At 36.5% G+C, this 23,107-nt stretch overlaps 1 protein-coding gene across 2 annotated transcripts in view; it reads right to left on the reverse strand.

The window, feature by feature from the left end:
* The window catches only part of SUGCT (succinyl-CoA:glutarate-CoA transferase), a 689,175-nt gene that overhangs the window by 387,611 nt on the left and 278,457 nt on the right, over positions 1–23,107 (reverse strand). For both annotated transcript variants that reach the window (XM_073809536.1, XM_033862875.2), the window contains one exon: positions 8,561–8,663. In XM_073809536.1, coding sequence (XP_073665637.1) covers positions 8,561–8,663 — 103 coding nt within the window. The remainder of the gene's footprint in view (positions 1–8,560; positions 8,664–23,107) is intronic.

Here is a 23,107-nt window from a genome sequence, read left to right on the forward strand (position 1 = left end):
GATGGAAAAAGATGTACAATGCAAACCACAACCATAAAGAGAATGGGTGGTTATATTAATATATATATATATAAATATCAGAAATATCAGAAAATAGATATTAAAAGAAAACATGTTATAGAAGTAAAGAGAGAGACATGATGATAAAAGGGACAATCCATCAGGAAGATATAACCATGATAAGCATATATGCACATAACAACAGAGCCCAAAAATACATGAAGTAAAAACTGACTGAAAGGTTACACAGACAATGCAAGAGTATGAGGTGGAGAAGTCAACACCCAACTTTCCATAATGGATATAATGACTAGGCAGAAGATCAGCAAGAAAATACAAGAGTTAAACAATGGTATAAACAAGACCTAACAGACATCTACAGAATACTTCAACAAAATATACATTCTTCTTAAGAACACATGGAACATTCTGCAGATCGATTCTATGCTAGGGCATAACATAAGCCTCCATAAATTTGAAGAAGTTGAAATCACACAAAGTATGTTTTTCAAACACAGTGAATACAATTAGAAATCAAACTTAGAAAGTTTGAGAAATTCACACAAATATGAAAATTAATCAAGACACTCTTAAATAATCAAACTTCTGAAATTAACCTTTCTTTAATAGCCAATGGATTTTGAACAAGAGTGTCAAGAAAATTCAATGGGAAAAGAATAATCTTTTCAACAAACGATGCTGGAACAATGAGATAAATTCATACACACACACTCAAAATGGATCATAGACCTGAATGTAAGACTTAAATATTATAAAACTCTTATAAGAAAATATAGATGTAAATATTCATGTCCTTAGGTTAGTCAGTGGTTTCTTAGTACAACACCTAAAGCACACTGACAAAAATAAAAGAGATAAATTGCAAATTCAGGGTGCATTTTTAACTGCTGAGTTCTCAAAGAACGTAGAACTCCATTCCAAGCTCCCTTTAGGTGACAAATACACCATTTTGTATCTATTCCTCCTTCATTATTAATCATTTTAGAAAAGTTCTTAAAATATCAATAGTGCTCAGTCCTTGTCAATCATCGTTCATGTTCAGTACTACCAATAGTACAACTAGAATGTTTCTAATGTATGTAAATAACTATAACAAATGATACTTAAAAGCATCTTTATGGGCAAAGGGAGTCAAAAAGTACAAACTTCCAGCTATAAAATAAATAAGTCATGGAGATGTAATGTACAGCATGGGGACTATAGTTAATAAGCTATATATTTGAAAGTTGCTGAGAAAGTAGATCTTAAAAGCTCTCATCATAAGAAAAAAAATTTTTAACTATGGATGGTGATGGATTTTAAATTGATTTATTGTGGTGATCATTTCACGCTATATACAAATATCTAGTCATTACGTTGTACACTTGAAACTAATATAATGTTATATGCCAGTTACACCTCAATAAAAAAGTATTTTCATTTGAATACATATGTGAAATCATAGCATTCTGTATTGGCATCTGTTTTAACTATTTAAAAATAACAAAAATTCATTTTAAATTTCCACTTAAGAAACTATTTAAGCTATAGGAATATTTAAACCCTTTATTTTCCTGATTACAAAGTAACATATGATTGTTTTTAAGAGAATAGTTTTACAAAATTGAGGTCATACAATATACACAATTTTGTATGCTGCATTTTTATTTTTATAAATGAACACTTTCCATGTCATTCCTCAAAACCATGAGATAAAGGCAATATATTGTTCTACTGTATTGATAAACTTCAAATTATTTAATGTATACTTCTATTAAAAATGGGCAAAGGACTTGAATAGACATTTTTCCAAAGTAGACACACAAATGGCCAACAGGTACATGAAAAAGTACACATCACTAATCATCAGACAAATGCAAATCAAAACCACAGTGAGATATCACTTCACACCTGTTAGGATGTCTATCATGAAAAAGACAAGAGAGAACAAATGCTGACAAGGATGTGGAGAAAAGGGAACCCTGTGCTCTGTTGATGGGAAGGTACATTTGTACAGCCACTATGGAAAACAGTATGGAAGCTCCTCACTGTGATTTTTATTGGCACTTTCCTGAGATTACGCTTTCTTGATTCCTATTTTTTACTCATCAGAATAATAAATTATGTATTTGGCTTGAAAGTTCAAGGCTCAGTAAAAGTCAATGCTTATACTATGAATCTCTACTCTGAAATAGGAGATAAGTGGAGCCTGATGAATAAACTGTGAGAAGGAGGAGAGACAGACAGAGAAAATAACTTTTGCCAAAAATAAAAAAGTCTTCAGACCTTCTCAGATCACAAATATCTTCAAAATTACTGAATAGAGTTGAAACCCTCCATTAAATTCCACTTAATCATTGAGAAGGAATTTAGTAGTAATATGATAAGCTAATTACAAGAGTATTTAAAAGGATAAAGAGTTCTTTGGTAAATTTCATGATTAAGACATTTTGCAAGTCTTTGTCAGATTTTAAGCTTTTGTTAATTAATTAAATAGGAGAATCTCATGATGCTTTATACCTATCATTTCTTGCTACTAAAAATACCCAGAGCATTTTTGTGTAACTGTTTTGTGACACTGGACACTTTCTACCTTAAACTGGACTGTACAACCTTCCTGAATGCTTAATAGTTTCATCTTTGTCCTAGTGCTTCACTGTTTTCCTTCATCCCTCCCCTGGCCAAATACCTAACACAAGACCATACAGGACTTCCCTGGTGGCACAGTAGTTAAGAATCCACCTACCAATGCAGGGGACAGGGTTCGATCCCTGGTCCGGGAAGATCCCACATGCCGTGGAGCAACTAAGCCCGTGCACCACAACTACTGAGCCTGCGCTCTAGAGCTCACGTGCCACAACTACTGAGCCCACATGCTGCAACTACTGAAGCCCGCGGGCCTAGAGCCCGTGCTCCGCAACAAGAGAAGCCACCGCAGTGAGAAGCCCGCGCACTGCAAAGAAGAGTAGCCCCCACTCGCCGCAACTAGAGAAAGCCCGTGTGCAGCCACAAGACCCATCGCAGCCAAAAATAAAAAAAATTAAAAGACCATACATATATAGCAGGCCAGAAATTACTACTTGCTGAACAAATAACTGAGTGACTGACAGAATGAAAAAGTGACTAGTCTCCTCTGCCCTGAACCATGCCTTTCATGAAAATAACAAAAAGAGAGACTTTTTTCTTTAACATAAATTCTATTACCTTTTCTCCATCAATGTCAATCAGGTAATGTCCAAGGCATTCCAGTTAGATAGCTAAATATGTAAGTGTGATAGCTTAAAAAAACCCGATGCATCCAAATTTCCTAGGTATACATAAAGAATGAACATAAAATGCCAGTAATGTAATACTGAGACCTTAACTTTTATTTGACATTTCAATAGGTTTCCTCTTACATGATAACGCATGAGGTTTTTCTGTATTACGATTCTTTTCAACACAACAAAATAAAATTGGATATCATTGTCTTATATTTTAATATAAAATTGAATCCTTAAACTTTCAATTTTTATTTCATTTGATCACTTACGTATGAAACAGATTATTTTTTCCAAAACTGAAAATATTATACCCAGGTATCACAGAACAAAATGTCTGAATTTGTTCACTATCTGAAATGTGTCATATATACTCAGAGATATACATAAATTTTATTTTTGTATCTCTTTTGTCTACTAGGAATTATTTTCAGACATACTGTTTTACCTCAGATCTTCATCAACTGTTTTCCAGTTACAGGGAGCACTGTATGTATGTATTTCCCAGCAGTATTAGAAACAAGGATATAATTTTGCTTGATTTGTATGACCCTCCCAGGGCTATGCAACTGCATTTCAATAAATATTAACTAATGTCATTCAAAAGGCAATCTTTAAAATGCATCAGTAGTGCATGTGTGTATGTATGTGTGTGCATGTGTGCACATGTGTGTCTGCATGTATAGGTAGAAAGGACTTGAAAAATAGCTCTGTATTTTGGGGAGCTTCTGACACTTACTATATGAATCCTGAAGGCTTTTTTCCCCCAGATGCTCAGATATTTTGCCAAAATGTGCTAAAACAAAGTCACTTGGAGAATATGAGCTAGCCTAGAGATTAATAAAGCCTCCAACTTCACAGGCTTCCACAAATAATGATATGAAAACAACAGATAATTTTAAGCTATCAAATATTTCAAGACTTCACTCTGTTTCTATGACATATTTATCCCATACGAAAGATTGGCTACAGGAGTTATAATGGCCTTCTGGGACAGGAAGAATAAGGTTTCTGTAGAAAATGTTAAATTAATCTTGATGGTGATGCAAAGTTAAGGAAGGGTTGTTAAGGGCTGGCTTGCTGCCACAGGGTGGGGTTTTATTTTGGTATCCTTTTAGAGTCTGCAGGTGTTTGGCACCAGTTAAAATCAGGGCCAGCTGTGATATTTCAGTTCTGATATTTCCCTCCCAATAGTTCTCAGAAGTGATGCTTCAGGGTGATGTCTTACACCTGATGGATTCAACTTGTGTGGTATAAATGTGAAGACTCTGTTAAATAACACCAGTTTTGCGACATCCTTTGCCCTCTCTTCCCCACCCACAGGTCATGGCATCAAGGAGAAAGAAAAACATTAATCAGAGGTTCAGTCATTCACATACACATATATTTTTTAACTGAGCATTTCATTCAAAAATGGTGATACACTAGAACCGCCAAATTTACGGTCTTGAGCAAAATAGAAAAAGCAGGATAACACATTCTCTTTTGATTCTCATGGTAGATAATGATGCTTTTAAACCCTCTCAGTGGTGAGATCCATACCTATTTTTGCAGGAATTTGAATAGTTTCTATTAAAAGCTGCATTTTCTTTTAAGTCTGTTTGGGTTGGAAAACCTCAAACCACAATGTATTTCATGCACATGTTCCCAAGGGTATGTTAAATAGGACCATACTGAGGTCATCTAGTAAGTTTTTTAAACTTTTTAAGAATTCCTTTAATGTACTACACAATCTTGGCCTGATTAAAAGAAGATATTTTAAGAAAGCACTTGGAAACATGACTATTAAAATCTATATGCAGATAATCTATATTATACTTCTACAATGCACAGAGTTTTCCACAGATAATTTATCATTGAGGGAGAAAAAACAATAAAACTACCACTAAAAGGGTTTTGGATCAAAATTTCTCAGAGATAGCAGTAAATACAGACCAAAATCTCCTGTAGTATTGCTGATGGACTTAACAGTGGATGCCTGCAGGATCATTTTAACTGTGCAAAGGTCTGTAGCATATAATCAGAGGATAAAAGGTAGACACCCTTGCATCTATCCCAGAAAAAAAAGAATCATTTGTTGTTTCGGTTGAGTCAAAAAGGCAAGTTTTCTCAGAACATGAGACTATGAGGAAATTATTTTGGTTAGGAACAGTTTCGACCATCAAGCCAATTTTTGTTGCCTACCACGTTCAAACCACAGATGAAACATAAATGGTCCACTTGATAAGTAGGCCCACAGAAAATTATCTCCTGCTCTTTGATGCTTCTAATCTTTTTTCTTCTTTCTTTTTTTGGTTAGACATACCCCTTTCCACTTCATCAAAGTCTCACTTCCTGCGCCATGTTCCAGGCCTTGTACTTCACCCAAATCAATTTTCAGTTGAACTAGCAGCTGTGCTGGCACGGCGCACATGGAGAGCTGGGCCACGAGCGCCAGCGGTGCAGTCCCACATCTGAACAGAAGTGGCCGGTTCCATGTACCCAGGGCCAAGAAACTCCACAGCTCGTCAGGGGAAAAACAAGGGAGGACACCTTGAATGGAAATCAGACTTTTACGGAAAACAAAAAGATTTTCAGTAATCAGAAAAATTACTGAAGGGCTGAGAACTTCTTGGCACAAAGTCTGCAGACAGATTTTCTTAAAAGGATATTAGTTAGACCTTGATTTTAAGCTAATGATCCCCATCCCTGCAGCTACACTGGATTTGCCTCTATCCACTAAATAATAAGTAAAAGAAAGTGTTTTTTAATAAAAATATAACCATAAAGGGCACCATAACCAGAGCTATTACCATTTACTAAACTTTTACCATCTAGCAATCCCTACTATGTGCCTTTGATAAACATTGTCACATTTAACACTTAAAATATAGAGAAAAGATTCTATTTCATCACTTTACCATTGAGGAAACCAAAGCCTAGAAAACATAAAACTGCCCAACACTTCTGACTCCATGGTCTTACTACTGTATTTATTTTATACAAATTTTTTTTAACTCCCTGATTTTTTCAGCTTCTACATTCCTTTCAAAATACATAATGACAGGGAATTCCTTCTAAAAGAGCCAAACACTTCCAGGCATAGGGGAAAGATGGTGCCCTTACGTCTTGTGCCAAACAGTCCTACGAACAACTGCCATAGTCATCTTTGCTTACTTTTACTTTTTTCAACTTTTTATTTTATATTGGAGTACAGCTGATTAACAATGTTGTGTTACTTTCAGGTGTACAACAAAGTGATTCAGTTATACATACACATGTATCTATTCCTTTTCAAATTCTTTTCCTGATTAGGTTGTTACAGAATATTGAGCAGAGTTCCCTGTGCCATACAGTAGGTCCTTGTACTAATATTACACTGCTCTCTAGTCTTTCTAAAAATTCAGATAATTTTATACACACATTTTGGTGTTTAAATTCCAAAGAAGAATGAAATGGTATATAAGAGACCAACTCTACGCTATTGTCAATAACTATCACTGTATGATTAAGAATTTTTGATATTAGAATTGTAACAATTAGAATCTACTTTTTGGTGGATAAGAAGGCAGTTTTCAAAGACTTTTGGGGTAGTAGGAAAAGTTGGTATCCTGACTTAGAATATCACTATTCTCCATTTGAAAAATTGGTTAAGAACTAAAATAAGCCATAGACCAATGATAGAAACTTCCTGCAGGTCCAAAAGAGTTGAGATACAAAAATTAAAGTGAGCTACAAGGGAAAATTGGGAATGAAAATCCTAATTACCCAATATTCAATCCGAACCAGCCCATAAAGTGAACAATTTTAAGGATGGGACCTTGGATCCTTGTTTATCAAAGCCTAAAAAATAAGTAACACTTGAATATATCTAATAATTTTTAAAATAACATTTTTTTGCTTTGGTGCCTTTATTCCTGATGAAACACAGATGGAGCCAACAGAAGTGCTGATGGAAAAACCCTCAGGAATTCTCTCTAGAGAAATGTGCCCTCAAACTGAGTTAAATAGGAAGTCCTACACATCTTGGTTCTACTTTTAAGCAGGAAAATAATGGTGAAACCCACCCATTCCCCTACAACAGCTTAAAGCCAAAGCTTGAAGTGAGAAAACTGGCCCTCTGGTCTACATTCAGGGTGCACAAACTGCTACCTCATCACAAGCAATCACCAGCATTAATCACTGATGTAGTGGGGACCCTTTCACAAAGACTCAGCCCATATCAAGTGGGCACCCTTTTCTCCAATTCTTATTGACCATTCTTTCATTAGGAACAAAGTGTTGCCATACTCACAATCTTGGCAGAAAAAAATAGCACAGAGCAGAATTTCTGCATTCATTCACCTTTTTTTCTCCAGTAAACATTATAATCATTGAATTGAACACAGTTCAATTATCCTTTAAACAGATATTCATGTAACATGAAGGTACCAAAGTTAGAATTAAGTCAGTTTGCTCCCTTAAAAAAGTATATTCCATTTTCAACAAATCATTTCAAAGAAAAATCTACCGCTATAAAAAATGAAAAGAATGAAGAGAAAAACTATAATTTTGAAATGACGGAAGCTGACAGATACATGAATAATCACGGCGAAAGTTTCATAGAAAAAAGCAGTTCCTCTACATTGTGGGATTAATATGTGAATCTGAGAAATGGTAAATTGCTTGCAGTGATACTGATTAAAGTAATAAAATCAAAACTTATTATTTTGACATTATCTAAAAAAAATCATTGGAACAATGTTATAGAAGAAATATTTTTTCAGAGGATCCTTATTTCTGTACCCCAAGAAGGAGTCTGTAAGCAATGTACAGCACGAATCTCTATTCAAGTACATTTATTCTCCACGAGTAATGCACATTAATCAAAGCATACAGAAAGCCCCTCATCAGCAGAACTAATGATGACTTGCTTTGTACATTTTAAGACAGCCATACGATGAGAGGGGGACTACAGCTGTGAAGGTCCTCCCATTTCTTTCTGCAGAGAATGATCTCTGCGTGCCTGACTCCAACCTTTCCATTGTCTATATTTCTATTTTTCGGGGAAAACACATGCCCTGACCTTGGATACTTTATGGCTGCTGAAGAAATATGTTCGATCAGATACATATAAAAGTATGATTGTAGGCTGCCAGTGCTAAATTCTGATAATTTTTATTTCAGACCCACACTTTAACGTAAGAGTAAAAAATCACGTGATGTGACTTAAGCTCAAGATCAATGGCTAATGTACACTTACATGGATCAGTCTGGATAGAAAAGAGAGGCAAATTCTTGTGGTTTTAACCGAAACATACTAAAAATTTCAAAAAACAAACCTGGGGTTCTGCAAACACATTCTTCATGTTGTTAATTGGGCCATACGGGACTCCACTGCCTTCGAAGAGGTGTAACCACTTGCTGGTCATTTCTTCTTCAAACCTAGGAAGAGACCAAAAAAGGATGCACTTTTATACTCTAAAGAATGTACACAACCTGTTTTCTCCTGTGGCCCTCTTTGAAAGCAACTGATAATGACAAAAACATGTTTCTTTAACTTTCCTTGTGCCTAGTTTTGAGAGAATGTTGCCAATATGAAACAACTTGAGTTGCCCTGTAAGTTATAAGAATAGCCACTCCCATCCCCTTGTTTGCAAATCCACCATTAGAGTTGAAATTCCTCCTATTTCTGACCCTATGAACTTTTTGACAGAGAGACCCTTGAAGAAGAGAGATTATGTAGAAAATGGTATTAACTGAGCTTCAAATGTGGTATTGAGCCCTTGATGAATTTAATGATGATAATATAATGTTACTGAAGTTTTGAGTATAACGTCATTGTGCAGTGTTTTTTAGGTCTCAGGCAATAGTACATGAGGTTAAGATAGACACAGATATGCTAAATTATTCCTCAAAACAAAAAATAAACTAATGAATTGGTTTTAAAAGAAAGCTGTATGTTTTACCTCCATTACTCTTAAAGCACACCAGAATTAACAGCCACAACCACTGGCCTAAAAAAAAAACTTAATTACTTATTTACTTGCACTGTGGTTTACCAATTAGAACAAATGGAGACATGTAAAGACTAATACCTCAATTTAGCCAACAACCCTCAAATTCATCCAAGTCCTTTACCTCTGTTTTATTTTTACTATAATTTAAAATTGGACTTCACAGACACAAAAGCTTATTTGATTTCCTTTCTTTTCTCTATTAGGTCTTAAGGAAAGGAGACCTAATTCATTAATGAGATTTACTGTTTTTTAGTTCTCTGTTAAGACAGTGAGCCCAGAAACAAAATCTTGGATCCTCAAAGACAAATAAACACTCATAGCTTGTAATATATGAAGAATTTGACAACTGTTAATTGTTAAAATAGCAAACTATTTTTAGTTAAGTAATAATCTAGGTTAAAAGAAATTTTTAAAAAGCGTTAGCTATAGTAAATTATTGGCAGCAAGTAAAATGCTTCACGAATATGGGAGGGCTAGTGGAAGTGTAGTAGAAATAGTTAATATTCATGGGCTTCTATTCAGCTCTCTCAGACATAGCTAAAATTAATTTCAGATCAGCAGATTCTATGGGAATTATGTCAGAGGAATGCACTTTTTCCACTATTTAAAAAAAAGATTAGAAAGTGTCAATACTTTGAGAACACTTCTCTAATTGCCGTCTAATAGATAAAAAGAAAAGAGAAGTTTGAATTAACATACTCTAAAAGACAGACTACTATATGAACAACTATGTTCAATCATATAAATTTTTTACATAAGAATCTGATAAAAATTTTTAATGAAGGTAGTATACATTTCACTAGGAGTATAATTAATCCTATTCACACATCCACTTATTCTACAACCACCTGAGGAGCGTCTACTCTACACCAGGCATTGATTTTTGTCTTTAAAAATAATGCCTTCCCCCTTTTCTTTCCATTATGATAAAGATTTTTCATTATACACATTAATTATGGCCCAGTAATGTTAACTATCCCTATTTAGTACACAATAAAAGACTTCACTTCTAAATATTGAAGAATATTCTTTCATGGGAACGCCACAATGCAAGATTATATGTTTTGAATTAGTCAATTCTTCGCATCCACATTTTCTTTTCAATGACTATTAAAGTCGTCTCCTGGCGGAGACTTGCTAAGATATATATAGATATATATCACCAGAATGATATATGTTGAAAGAATAAAAGAGGTGCTTTGAACCTGGAGCCTTTTAAATCAGGGTGTTAATTATTTAAGTTTTCATAAACAGAGTGTTATAATGGTTACTCTGATGAATTTTCAAGACATAAATTTATCACCACTGGACTCACCCAAGCGGCCTGAAAGATCCGCACAGAAAATGTATGTCAATATCTCAACAAACCCAGAGCTGCAGGCTTGCCAACAGGAAACTCAGGGGAATAGTTGAAGTTTTAGTATTTATATAAGCTTTTCACCACTGGGCAAAAGGGAGGGATTTATTTCATGTTATGGAAAACAACGGATGCACTTTGGATATGAGACTGGGGAGAGAGGCAGCGTCTGGAGCTGCAGTTGTGACCACTGTTTGTGTATTTGAGTGGGTGTGGGCGTGGAAGTGTTCACAAATGCCTTAAACTCAATCAGTCAGAGACGAACATCACTGCATTCCATTACTCCCAGAGGACACATCCATCATTTTCTTCTGAAAATCTATCTCTTGATCTAAATCTGATGTAGAATCCTTTCCTTTATCTACGCAAGAAAATCTGTAAGTGCTTGTTTTTATGAACCACAAAAATTCTGCTAAAAAAAAAATGGAAAGAGCTGATTTAACTCACTCAGGGCAACACAATCCTGAAGATAAGACAAGAAGGGTGTCCCTGGATCTACTGTAGTAGGCCTCAAAGCTAGGGCCTCCTCTGGGAAGTTCCTTGGAGACTCATAAAACAATTCAGACTTAATTGTAAACTTACTAAATCAACCCATATATTTAATTCTAGATTTTTGTTGAATTCACTTGATGCTGAATGGTTATTATTAATCAGATTACATCATTTAGGCAGATGAAACACTGCTGCTTAAAGACAGACTTGAGTTTCAATTTCTTAACATGAAAATTTAACTTAGAAAACGAACCAAAGATTCTTCTCTTTTGAGAATGGATTAAAGTTGCAGCCAAATCCAAGGCCAGAGAGCAACTAATAAGAGATCCATGCCATGAAGGTGGGAGTTGAAAATAATTATAACATTAATGATTAATAAATGCTGGTCATTAATTGTTTGATCTATATTTTGTAGATTTTATCCTCATAAGCACATTATAAAGTAAGTATTATCCTCCTTTGACCAATAGGAAACTCAGGTTCGGAGAAATTAACTTGCTCAAATTCATATAGCTTCGCCCACCCCAACTTTTTTGAGGTACGATTGACAAATAAAAGTCATATGTATTTAATTTGTACAACATGATTTTTTAAGGTGAGCAATGTGACGATTTAACATACATATACATTGTGAAATGATTACCACTATCACAGTTACCATCTGTGTGTGTGTGGTGAGAACACTTAGCAACTCCTCTCAGCAAACTTTAAGTATTTGATACAGTATTATTACCTATAATCACAATAGTGTACATTCGATCCTCAGAACTTTTCATCTGACAGCTGAAAGTTTGTACCCTTTGACCAACATCTCCCAATCTCCCGCACACCCTAGCCCCTGGCAACCGCCGTTCTACACTCTCGTTCTATGAGTTTGACTTTTTTTAGATTCCACACGTAAGTGAGATCATGCAGTATCTGTATTCCTGTGTCTGGCTTATTTTGCTTAGCACTAAGATGCTTCTTCACTTTCATCCTATATACCTCATGATATATCTCTTTACATTAATACTCACTCATTCATTCCTGATGCTTTTAGCAAGAGTTTTTTTTTTTTGTGCCAGTCATGGGGATTACAATGATAAAAAAGAGACAGTCATCGTATCCAGAGATCATATAGTCTAATGGAGAACAGAGCTATCGAAATTTATGAATTACAGTGCAGGATGCTGAGACAAAAATATGAATGAACAACTTGCAGTCGAAGCACCAAAGAGGGAGACCTGCACTGGGCCTGGGGAGTCAGGAAAACATTCAAAAATGAGGTGACATTTGAGCCAGGTGTTGAAGGATGAGTTAGAATTTTCCACGTGAAGGGTGGGAAGAAGGATCTTCCAGGCAGAAAAAGCAATGTGTACAAAGACTCAATCTGGAAAGAATGTGAAATCTCCTGTGCCTTGAGCGGCAAAAGAGGAAATGGAAAAGGGAGGTTAGAACCAAGAGCGTGAGGCATCTGGTGAGCTATGCTAAGGATATTGGATTTCCACTGGCAATGAGGAACCCAGAGAGGTCTTTCAGTAGGGGACTGACATAATCAGCATTGATACAGAGAAGGGAAGGATATCGATGAGACTAGAGAAAAAGAAACTTGACAGGAGGCACCATGCTGTCTCCCTCTGATGCTTCTTAAACCTGCCTCTCCATCAATATCTTCCATATTACTGTCAACCAGAAATAATAAGTTTTTGTTTGAAAAAATAAGTTTTCCAGGCATTCTTACCCTTTTTTGTTACTATCCTATTTATGTTTCCAGTCTATCATTACTGCTTGAGCCTCTGATATATGACTTGGCCACCAACACCTTTTCTTACCCAGTCTCCAAGGGTCTCCAGTGACCACTTGGGTCTGCCAATATTCTGTTCACAGTCCGAATCCCACCTGCTTTCTGTGCAGTATTTGACACTGTTGACTATCTTATCTTTAGGTCCTATGATACCTTCTTGGATTTTTAATACCTCTTTGGCCATTTCTGGGTTTTTTTTAATTAATTCTTTTACCTTTTCCTTCCAGTCCCAATATTCTTCATTTTCTTTTAAGCACTTAAGTAATCCTGTCATCTCTATGCAGATGATACCCAAATCTATTATTTCTAGCCCTGACCTTTCCTCAGTTCCCCTTTTCTAGTTACCATAGAATATTTCCACTCAGATGTAGTATCATCCTCATAAACACGACTTGCCCATGGATGATTAAAATTTCCATTTGCCCCATAAACCTAATATTCTCCCTTGCCTGAACTCAAACCCTTGGCTAAATCTGGAACTCCTTCTTCTCATCATTTATCATTTATACATAATTGCCCTGTAGAATCAACTTTTCAAAAGTTAAGTTTTATTCCTCTATTCCCACTATTACTACCACAGTTCAAGCCCTTGATTCATCACACATGGACTATGGCAATAGTTGATTAAAAACTTACTGCCTCCAATTTTCCCCCTTTCCATAAATCACTCATTTTAGATATGTCTCAAATCTGTCCAACTATTTCCTTCCCCAAGATCATTACCTTCTCTCACACTAGAGAAACAGACGATTTCTTGACTGTTATAGCCCCATAACTTAAAATACAGTTGGCACTCAATATTTGCTAAATGAATGAATATATGACTATTTGGGAAGAATAAGAGAGTCTTGTTTGTTTGCCTGGTGCATCGCAAGCCAAACGCTGAGACGATGAAGTTTGCAGCACAGAAAGGGTTTATTCCTGAGGCATCCAAGTCAGGAGACGGGAAAAGTCTCAAATCTGTCTCCCTGAAGGTGAGGGGCTGGGGATATTTATGGTATAAAAACTGAGGCAGGGGGAGCATGGAGAAAGGTAATTTGAGATAAGAAAAGGGAGAGGCAATCGTTGCTCTGTGCAGATGCAACCAAGCCACAGGTTTCTGCATGGGAGACATGCTCAGAAAACGGCAGCATTAGCATGCTGTGAGGGTGGAGATTCTGGCCCTCAGACATCAAAAGGTCACCGAATGGACATTTGCACGTGCCCAGATGCAGGGTGGGAGGTCTTAACCAGTCTTAATCATCTCAAGCTCAAACTGGACACAGCTGACTCCAAGTTCCTAAAAAACAACTTGGGCAAACATCCTATTGCCCAGGCTATGTGACCCTTGGAGGACACACAAGCTTTTATAGAAACAATCAAAGTAAGCCTAACCAGTGAAGGCAGGTTACAATTCACCAGTTATCAATGGCTAACTGATAACTACCCTCGGTTTCATCTCAGTCACATTAGCTTGAATTAGTGGGGTGGAGTATCTTCTCCTGAAACCTTGCTGAGACTAGTTTTATTCAGATACTGAGGTTGGGAGAAGGAAGACAATTTGAGGCCCTTAGCTTTTTTTTTTTTTTTTTTTTTGCGGTATGCGGGCCTCTCACTGTTGTGACCTCTCCCGTTGCGGAGCACAGGCTCCGACGCGCAGGCTCAGCGGCCATGGCTCACGGGCCCAGCCGCTTCACGGCATGTGGGATCTTCCCGGACTGGGGCACGAACCCATGTCCCCTGCATCGGCAGGCGGACTCTCAACCACTGCGCCATCAGGGAAGCCCAAGCCCCTTAGCTTTAAATGTAATATCACAGCACCTCCTTTTCCTTCTTTTTCTACACTGGTCTCTAAATTCTGTATAGAAGTATGTCTTATGGAAAATAGATCGCTAGTTCCCAAAGACCAATTTACAAGTAAATGCTTCAGACATACTGTTTCAATTTAGGGACTTCCTATGATCCAGAGAATCATAAGATCCCAGGAATTCAAAAGATCTTAAAAATCATCTATTGTTTTCTATGATCCTACAAAGTCATCATATTATGTATACTGAAAATATTTCTAGTAATAGGGACCATACTGGCAGTTGTTACTGGAAGTATTCAAACACAAGAAGTGTGCTACAATAGAACAGACATGAGATGTAGATAGATTTGGGATTGAGTCACAGCCCCAGCACCTCCTATCTATATGACCTTAATAAAAACATCAATTAAAAACGTTCACAATTTTTTCAAATCAAAGCAAACATTTATTAAACATTTACCAATTGCAAGGCTCTGTGCTAAGCAGATTACACACATTATTTCATTTAATTCTCATAACAATCCTGTTAGGTAGGCACCATTATCTTGCTCATTTTAAAGATGGAGCAAACCGAGATTTAGAGAGTTTAAGTAGCCTTTTCAACTCGTATCAACATGAAGTAGTCAAGCTAGAAGACTATCCTGAGTCCAAAGCTCATGTGTTAACCACCACTTTCTACTGCCTGACCCTGGGCAGCAGAGTACAGGAGAGTAGATCAGACAAAGTTTTGTGAGTGATGTGCTGCTGAAGACCTGTCCGACAAAGGGCTTGAAAAGGCAGTACAGCATCTTAGTGCTACTGTTAACTGAGAGCCTTTTATAATATGATAATATGTACTGGACACCACAAGAAATACTTGGCATATATTATTTCTTGTCCTCATAATCCCATGAGGTGAGGTTTATGATCCTCATGGTTGAGGAAACTAGGGCACAGAGAAGTTGAGCAGAAGTGTATGGATCAGAAGGCTCGAAGCTATAAGCTGGTGAGGTCTTGAACTGGTCTTTGTCAATGCTCCTTCAGTAGGGTAGACCCAATAGATGTCAGTGTCAATCCAGTCAAATCTAGCACACAGTGCCACCCTTAGGCCATTGGCAATTCAGCTACTGTTTGCCCCAGAGCTGGGGGAGGAAGGGAGGTTAACTCTATACTGGGTAAGTTGTCTGGGTTCCAACTATTCGTGACTTCCTTCCCACCAACAACTGATCAACCCTGTGGTCTGATAAGGTCTCGTAATATTGGCCACCATTTTTTAATCTCAGCCTTTCAAGAACTCTATGAGAAAGGACTCATTACTCTTATTTTGAAGATGAAAAAATTGAGACTCACACTCAAGTCCACATTTCAGGCTCAGAGCTCATCTCACTATAATACACTGTTGCCATTTATAAACGATAATCAATAAATAAAATTTATTGAAAAGACAAGCCTGATTTTTAATCCTAAGCTCACCTAACTTTGTGACCATGAGTAAAGTTGTTTAACTTCTCTGAGCTCCAATTTTCTCTTCTGTTCTAAGGAAATTATAATCAGTTGTAAATTGCTTAGCACATCACCTAGCATGTAGTAAGTACTCAAAGTGGTATTTACTTAGTTGTAAGGTCACATAACAAAAATGAATACAATAATAAAATATGTCTATAACTTCAAATCCAAGGAAGGAATTTTAACAATTTATATAGCAACTCCTACATTTTGCTGATCATAGCTCAAATATTTTCTGATTATAAAGGTCTAAGCATACTAATATCAAATCATTCCTATGTTGTACACCTAAAACTAATAATATATAATATATATCAATAATCTCTCAATTCTAAAAATTTAAGTCTAAGCTTTTGGGAGTTCTAAAATATATTAACATGTTACTTTGTTGTTGTTTATTCATTTCTTATTCTAGAAAATATCAGTGTTTGCACTGAAGCCTCTGGGGAATTGGTGATGATACCAGTGTCAGGAATCCCCATCAGTCTTCATTACACTTAGAGATCCCATAGGAGGGAGTGACAATACAGAGATTTCAAACTAGGCAGGGAGTAATAAAATAAACACATTTTACCAGGCTAACAATCAGCATGGTTGAAACAATTTAAAGAGGTACCAACATCAATATAGCTTGTGGAAAAGCCACAGAAGTTAAAGATCTTGTATTTTTGCCTCATTCTAATGGTTAAGACAAAGTCCAAGGCTTCGATTCCTATCAGTGATAAAAGAAAATGCCTGCTATGGCTCATGCTGTGTCCTTACCTGGACAAGGCCTCATTTCCCTAAAAGGCCCAGGGTGCTCCCTGGACAAAATCTGGTGCCTTCTTAGAGGGATGGAATGGGGAGGGTGGGAGGGAGACGCAAGAGGGAGGGGATATGGGGATATAGGTACACATATAGCTGATTCACTTTGTTATAGAGCAGCAACTAACACAACATTGTAAAGCAATTATACTCAATAAAGATGTTAAAAAAAAAAACAGTCAATGACAGCAACTTGGAGCAAATGAAAGGTTTTCTTTACCCTTATCTCTTGCTAGACTTTATGAGATGCTCAATGACACTTTCCTCCATGACTTTTCAAGTTTCCGGAGCAGAAAATAGGGTAAGTGTGGGGCAAAAATGAAATCATATCCCTCTTGGTTTCATGAACTCTTCTCCACTTTTGGGTCAGAACAGAAAAGGATTTCAAGGAGATTCTTTGGTAATATTCTAAATCTTTGAATCCTGGCATTTTCCCACATAAAATTTCAGGGCTCCAATTTGGAGTCTAGTTAGTTGTCTTTTCATAGAGGTTTTATAGGAAAATTCAAATGTAACATACTAACATATTAGAATATGACTTTATGTTACAAAAGTATTCTTTAATTCACACAATGATTTCTTCATATAATTGGAAATATGAATCAACTTTCAAAAAAGTTTTGTATATTTATGCATAAGTAGAAAGGTATACTTGTCTTGTTGCTATACTATCTCTACGGTAGAGTTGTGGACTTGCCAACTACAGAGTTCTGAAAATAAGTTTGGATGTTTATACACCCGAAACCCAAAACCCATCAATCTTTTTAAATTTGCACATATTAGTTCCATCCCCTTAAACAAATAAAATACAACTACAATGGTGGACTCCCCTATTAGACCATGAGGGTGGCTCTCCAGGATAGTGGAGACAAAGCTCTCCTAACACACCACCTTCTTGATATACAGAAAACTAGACCCAGAAAGGTGTGTCTTTAAATTCAAAATAATTTTGTGAAAAACCCAGAAAGCTAAATAAATATCTTGCAGAGACTGAACAAAAGCATTGGAGAATTACAAAATCCATTACTCTGTAAGCCAGTGAGAAGTGAATACAAAACTGTGGAAAGACATACTGTCCACATAACATAAAAGTTTTGGGATGAGTTTATGTCAATATCATAGCAATGCTTCCCAAAGACTTTTTTTTAAAATTATGGTTGTTTCTGAAGTATTCTTCTTCTCCAAGTACTGTCTATTTTACTCAATGTCTCTTTTTTCTTTTTTGGCCACCCCATGTGGCATGCAGGATCTTAGTTCCCAACCCCAGGGATCAAATCTGGGCACCCTGCAGTGGAAGTGCAGAGTCCTAACCAGGGAATTCTCCCCAAAGGTTTTTAAAAGGAAATTTAGGAGTATTAGCCACTAGAGTTAGTTTATAGCACAGGGAGATCAGCTCGGTGCTTTGTGACCACCTAGAGGGGTAGGATAGGGAGAGTGGGAGGAAGACGCAAGAGGGAGGAGATATGGGGCTATATGTATATATATATATAGCTGATTCGCTTTGTTATACAGCAGAAACTAACACACCATTGTAAAGCAATTATACTCCAATAAAGATGTTAAAAAGAAAAGAAGAAGGAAGATAGTAAGCAAAAATATAGGTAAATACAAAAAAAAATTATTAAACTTATTTATTTTACTGTTGTGAAATATTTCAAATATGCCAAAAAGTATAGGAATAAAAAGTATAGAGAAGGAAATAACATAAATACTTATGTGCCCTCACCCACTCACATTGTTAATGAGTCTTAGCATATTTGCTTCATATCTTTAAGAAACAAAATGTTACAGATACAGGCAAAGCCCCTTTGGTGCCTCTCCTTGACCTTTTTTCCCGTTTTTCTTCATGTCAGAAGTAACCACCATCCTAGAGATCTTGTGCATCTCTCTGTTCATGCTACTGCACTTATATTACATATCTGTGTATCTGTTTAGATGAATCCATAGGCATTATAAAGTATCATGTTGTGTGTTTTTAACCTTTACCCTGCAACTTGCTATTCTTATTGAACATTTTAATTTCAAGATCTATACATCTGCATGCATATAGATTTGACTCATTTATTTTACCCACTGGGCACATCCCTGTGTGAATATTCCACAATTTATCTTTCCTCCTATTACTGATCAATTGTTTTCAATTTCTTACTATTGCATACAATGCTTCAGTGGAACCTTATACATTTCTCTGTTTGGTCATATGGGATTGATTCCCCAAGGTATATATACAGAGGTAGAACTGCTGAGTCATAAAGCAGGCACATTGTCAGCTGTCTTCGATTTTGCCAAACTGCTCTGCGATGTGGTTGATGTCAATATCTGCTTCTACCATGCTCCATATTCTCACCAACTTTTACGGTCAGAAGAAAGTTTTGCCAATCAGATAGAGGTGGAATGGTATCTCACGGTTACTTTAAGTTGTATTTCTCCCAACTGGAGAAATTAACCATTTTTTCATAAGCTTAAAGGCTATTAGACTTTTGTTTTTCTTTTGTTTCTTTCCTCTTCATATCCTTTGCCCCTTTTTCAGATGAAGTGCTTTTCTTTCCTTATTGACTTATAAGAACATTTGCATAATCTAGATACAAATCCTTTATTAGTTACATGCATTGCAAATTTCTTCTCCTAGACTATAGCTTGTCTTTTGGCTTATCAGTATTTATTTTTTCATGTAGAAAAAATTAACTTTAATGTAGACAAATTATGATTCTTGTCCTTTAAGGTTTTTGGTTTTTGTGTTGGTTTAAGAAACAGTATCTAGCTCTTAACTTTGTCATGAGGAATTAGATGAATTAATACTTTGAAGGTATTTAGAACAGTGTAATTGTACAATTAAGTGGTACATAAGTGTTAAATAAATAATACTACACTAACATTTCTGGGGAGGCAAACTTGGCAGGAAGAGGAAGAAACCAGAATAGAAGTTATAGAAACAAAAATTTGGTACAGGGCTACATTCCATAAATATATTGCCTATAGGAAATGTGTCTTTGGACAAATCTGAGTAAACCCAAACCAAACCAATGGGATTCCATAACAACCAGGCTGGAGTCTACAATGCAGCAACTATAAATAGGCCTGTGACACTTCTATAACCCACAGAGAAACAGCTGGAATTTGTTGGTCGGCGTTTCTACCGTAAACAGAATCACAGATTTAATATTTCCTGTAATTTCCTTAGACCTTATTTCCTCTTAGGAATTTATCTCTACATATTACTAATAAATTATGGTTAAAGTTATCTTTTTTTTTCCCCGCTAGTATTCACTAGCTCTCTCCTTTGTCTGCATGTCGATTCACAGGCCACACAAAAGATGGTAAAAGAGTCCATCCAGGGACTCCAACCACTGCTTTCTAGTGCAGGGTCATTACGGACTTTTCATACAACTTGCTCTTAAATACAACAGGACACTTACTAAGCTGATGAGCCACTATGTCTTACGAGTCAGACTAATTATTATCACCACATTAATAATTCAGGTCCATACTAATGATCACTCACAGTTCCAAAACATGTTCTGCTTTGCACAGATTTTAAATGAAGAGTGGATCATGTATGATAATGGTTTGGACTGACCAGCATTGCTGTGACTGTCCCTACAGCCTCAGTAGGGGCTCAGCACCACTGCAAATATGATGCGGGAAAGTTGCCCACACTGCCAAGGTCCAGCAATACCTCACACCAGGGCTCCTTATATCAAAAAATAAGCCTCTTGAATCAAGATCTCTTTGTAAAAGACTACTAATAGGGACTTCCCTGGTGGCACAGTGGTTGGGACTCTGCCTGCCAATTCAGGGGACACAGGTTCAAACCCTGGTCCAGGAAGATCCCACATGCCACGAGGCAGCTAAGCCCATGCGCCACAACTACTGAGCCTGCGCTCTAGAGCCCGCGAGCCACAACGACTGAGCCCACATGCCACAACTACTGAAGCCCGCGCGCTCTAGGGCCTGTGCTTCACAACAAGAGAAGCAACCGCAATGAGAAGCCTGCGCACCACAACGAAGAGTAGCCCCCTCTCGCTGCAGCTAGAGAAAGCCCGTGTGCAGCAACGAAGACCCAACACAGCCAAAAAAAAATAAGTAAAAGTAAATAAATTTATTTTAAAAAAAGACTACTAATAAAGCAATACATAATTATTGTAGAAAAATATTTAAATGTCAACAGGCACAAAAGAAGAAACAAAATCAACTATAACCTTACCACACAGAAATAATTTTGATTTATGCATATCGTTTAGCATGTTGTATGAATTTATATTTCTTAAAAATTTAAGAGATCACAATGGTTTTTTCCCCTTTTGACTGTGTTAAAATACGCATAACATAAAATTTACCATCTTAACCGTTTCAAGTGTACAGTTCAGTGGTATACATTCACATTGTTGTGCAGCCATCACCACCCTCTGTCCCCAAAACTCTTTTCATCTTGTAAAACTGAAATTCTATACCTATTAAACAATAAATCCCCATTCTTCCCTTCCCCCGATCCCTGGCAACCACCATTATACTTTCTGTCTCTATGATTTTGACCACTCTAAGTACCTCTTATAAGTGGAATCATATAATATGTGTCTTAACATAATGTCTTCAAGGTTCATTCACATTGTAGCATATTTTCTTCCTTTTTTTTTTTTCTTTTTGCAGTACACAGGCCTCTCACTGTTGTGGCCTCTCCTGTTGCGGAGCACAGGCTCTGGACGCACAGGCTCAGTGGCCATTGCTCACGGGCCCAGCCGCTCCGCGGCATGAGGGATCCTCCCGGACCAGGGTACGAACCCGTGTCCCCTGCATTGGCAGGAGGACTCTCAACCACTGCGCCACCAGGGAAGCCCTATTTTCTTCCTTTTTAAGGCTGAATAAAAATTACAAAACATTGCTGAAAGAAATTAGACCTAAGTAAGTGGAAACATGCCATGTTCATGAATTGGAAGACTTAATATTGTTAAGATATCAATTTACGCAAAGCAACCTATAGATTCAATGGAATCCCTAAAACCCCAATGACGATTTTTTGCAGAAATAGAAAAACCAATCCTAAAATTCAATACACAACCTCAAGAGACCCCAAATAGCAAAAACAATCCTGAAAAAAAAGAACAAAACAAAAAATCACACTTTGTGATTTCAAAACTTACCACAAAGCTACAGTAATCAAAAGGGTATGGTATTGGCATAAAGACAGACATATAGACTAATGGAATAGAAGAGGGAGTCCAGAAATGAACCCACACATTTATGGTCAAGTGATTTCTGACAAGAGTGCCAAAGCCATTCAATGGGGAAAAGGACAGTTTTGTCAACAAATGATGCTGGGAAAACTGATATGGTATATCTACATGCAAAAGAATGAAGAAGTTGGACCCTTACCTAACACCATATACAAAAATTAAGGCAAAATGCTAAAACTAATGCTTTTGACTATCTGTTTATCTTGCTTTATAAAATGCCTGATTACATTCTTCCAACAATTATATATTGAGTTTTCCTTTTCCTTATTAATGTGTAAAAGGCCTTTTATATTAAGAATGTTACACCAGTTTTGTATTGATATTTACCTTAAACTTTTATTTATAGTCTACAGAATTCTTAGAATAATTCTGGTTCTCAAGGACATAGGTGATAATAGAATTAGAATATCCCATGATTACTCATTTGCTTTATTCTACAGCACATAAACAATAATCTCGAATAACTATCTTAATCCTACCAAAACCAGTTATGATTCTGTAAAAAATTTTGATTATGCTACCCCACTTCCACCCTCATGCTTAACATACCATATTTATGTTTCTACATGGTCAGAATATATAGCCACTGCATATTATCCTCTTTCCCTATGATTCTCATTTAGTTTTATATATATCTCACCACCAGTCATTAGGTCATTATCTCTCAGTCATTTTCCTTATCTGAAGCTTATCCTTTAGCAGATTAGTCAATGCTTGCATATTAACAACAATTTGTATCCTTTATACTTGAAGGTCAGATTTGGTGGTTATAAAAATCCTTGGTTTTCTTTCTTTGAGTGTCTTAAAAATATTACTCCCTTTTTTTCTGGCATAAAGTGTTGCTCCTGAAAAAAAACCTCATAATTTAATGTTCTTTCCCTTGTAAGTTATGTGTTCTTTTTGCCTAAATGCCTGAAGGATTTTTTTT

Source organism: Tursiops truncatus, chromosome 9 (assembly GCF_011762595.2).
Source record: "Tursiops truncatus isolate mTurTru1 chromosome 9, mTurTru1.mat.Y, whole genome shotgun sequence".
Taxonomy (NCBI): domain Eukaryota; kingdom Metazoa; phylum Chordata; class Mammalia; order Artiodactyla; family Delphinidae; genus Tursiops; species Tursiops truncatus.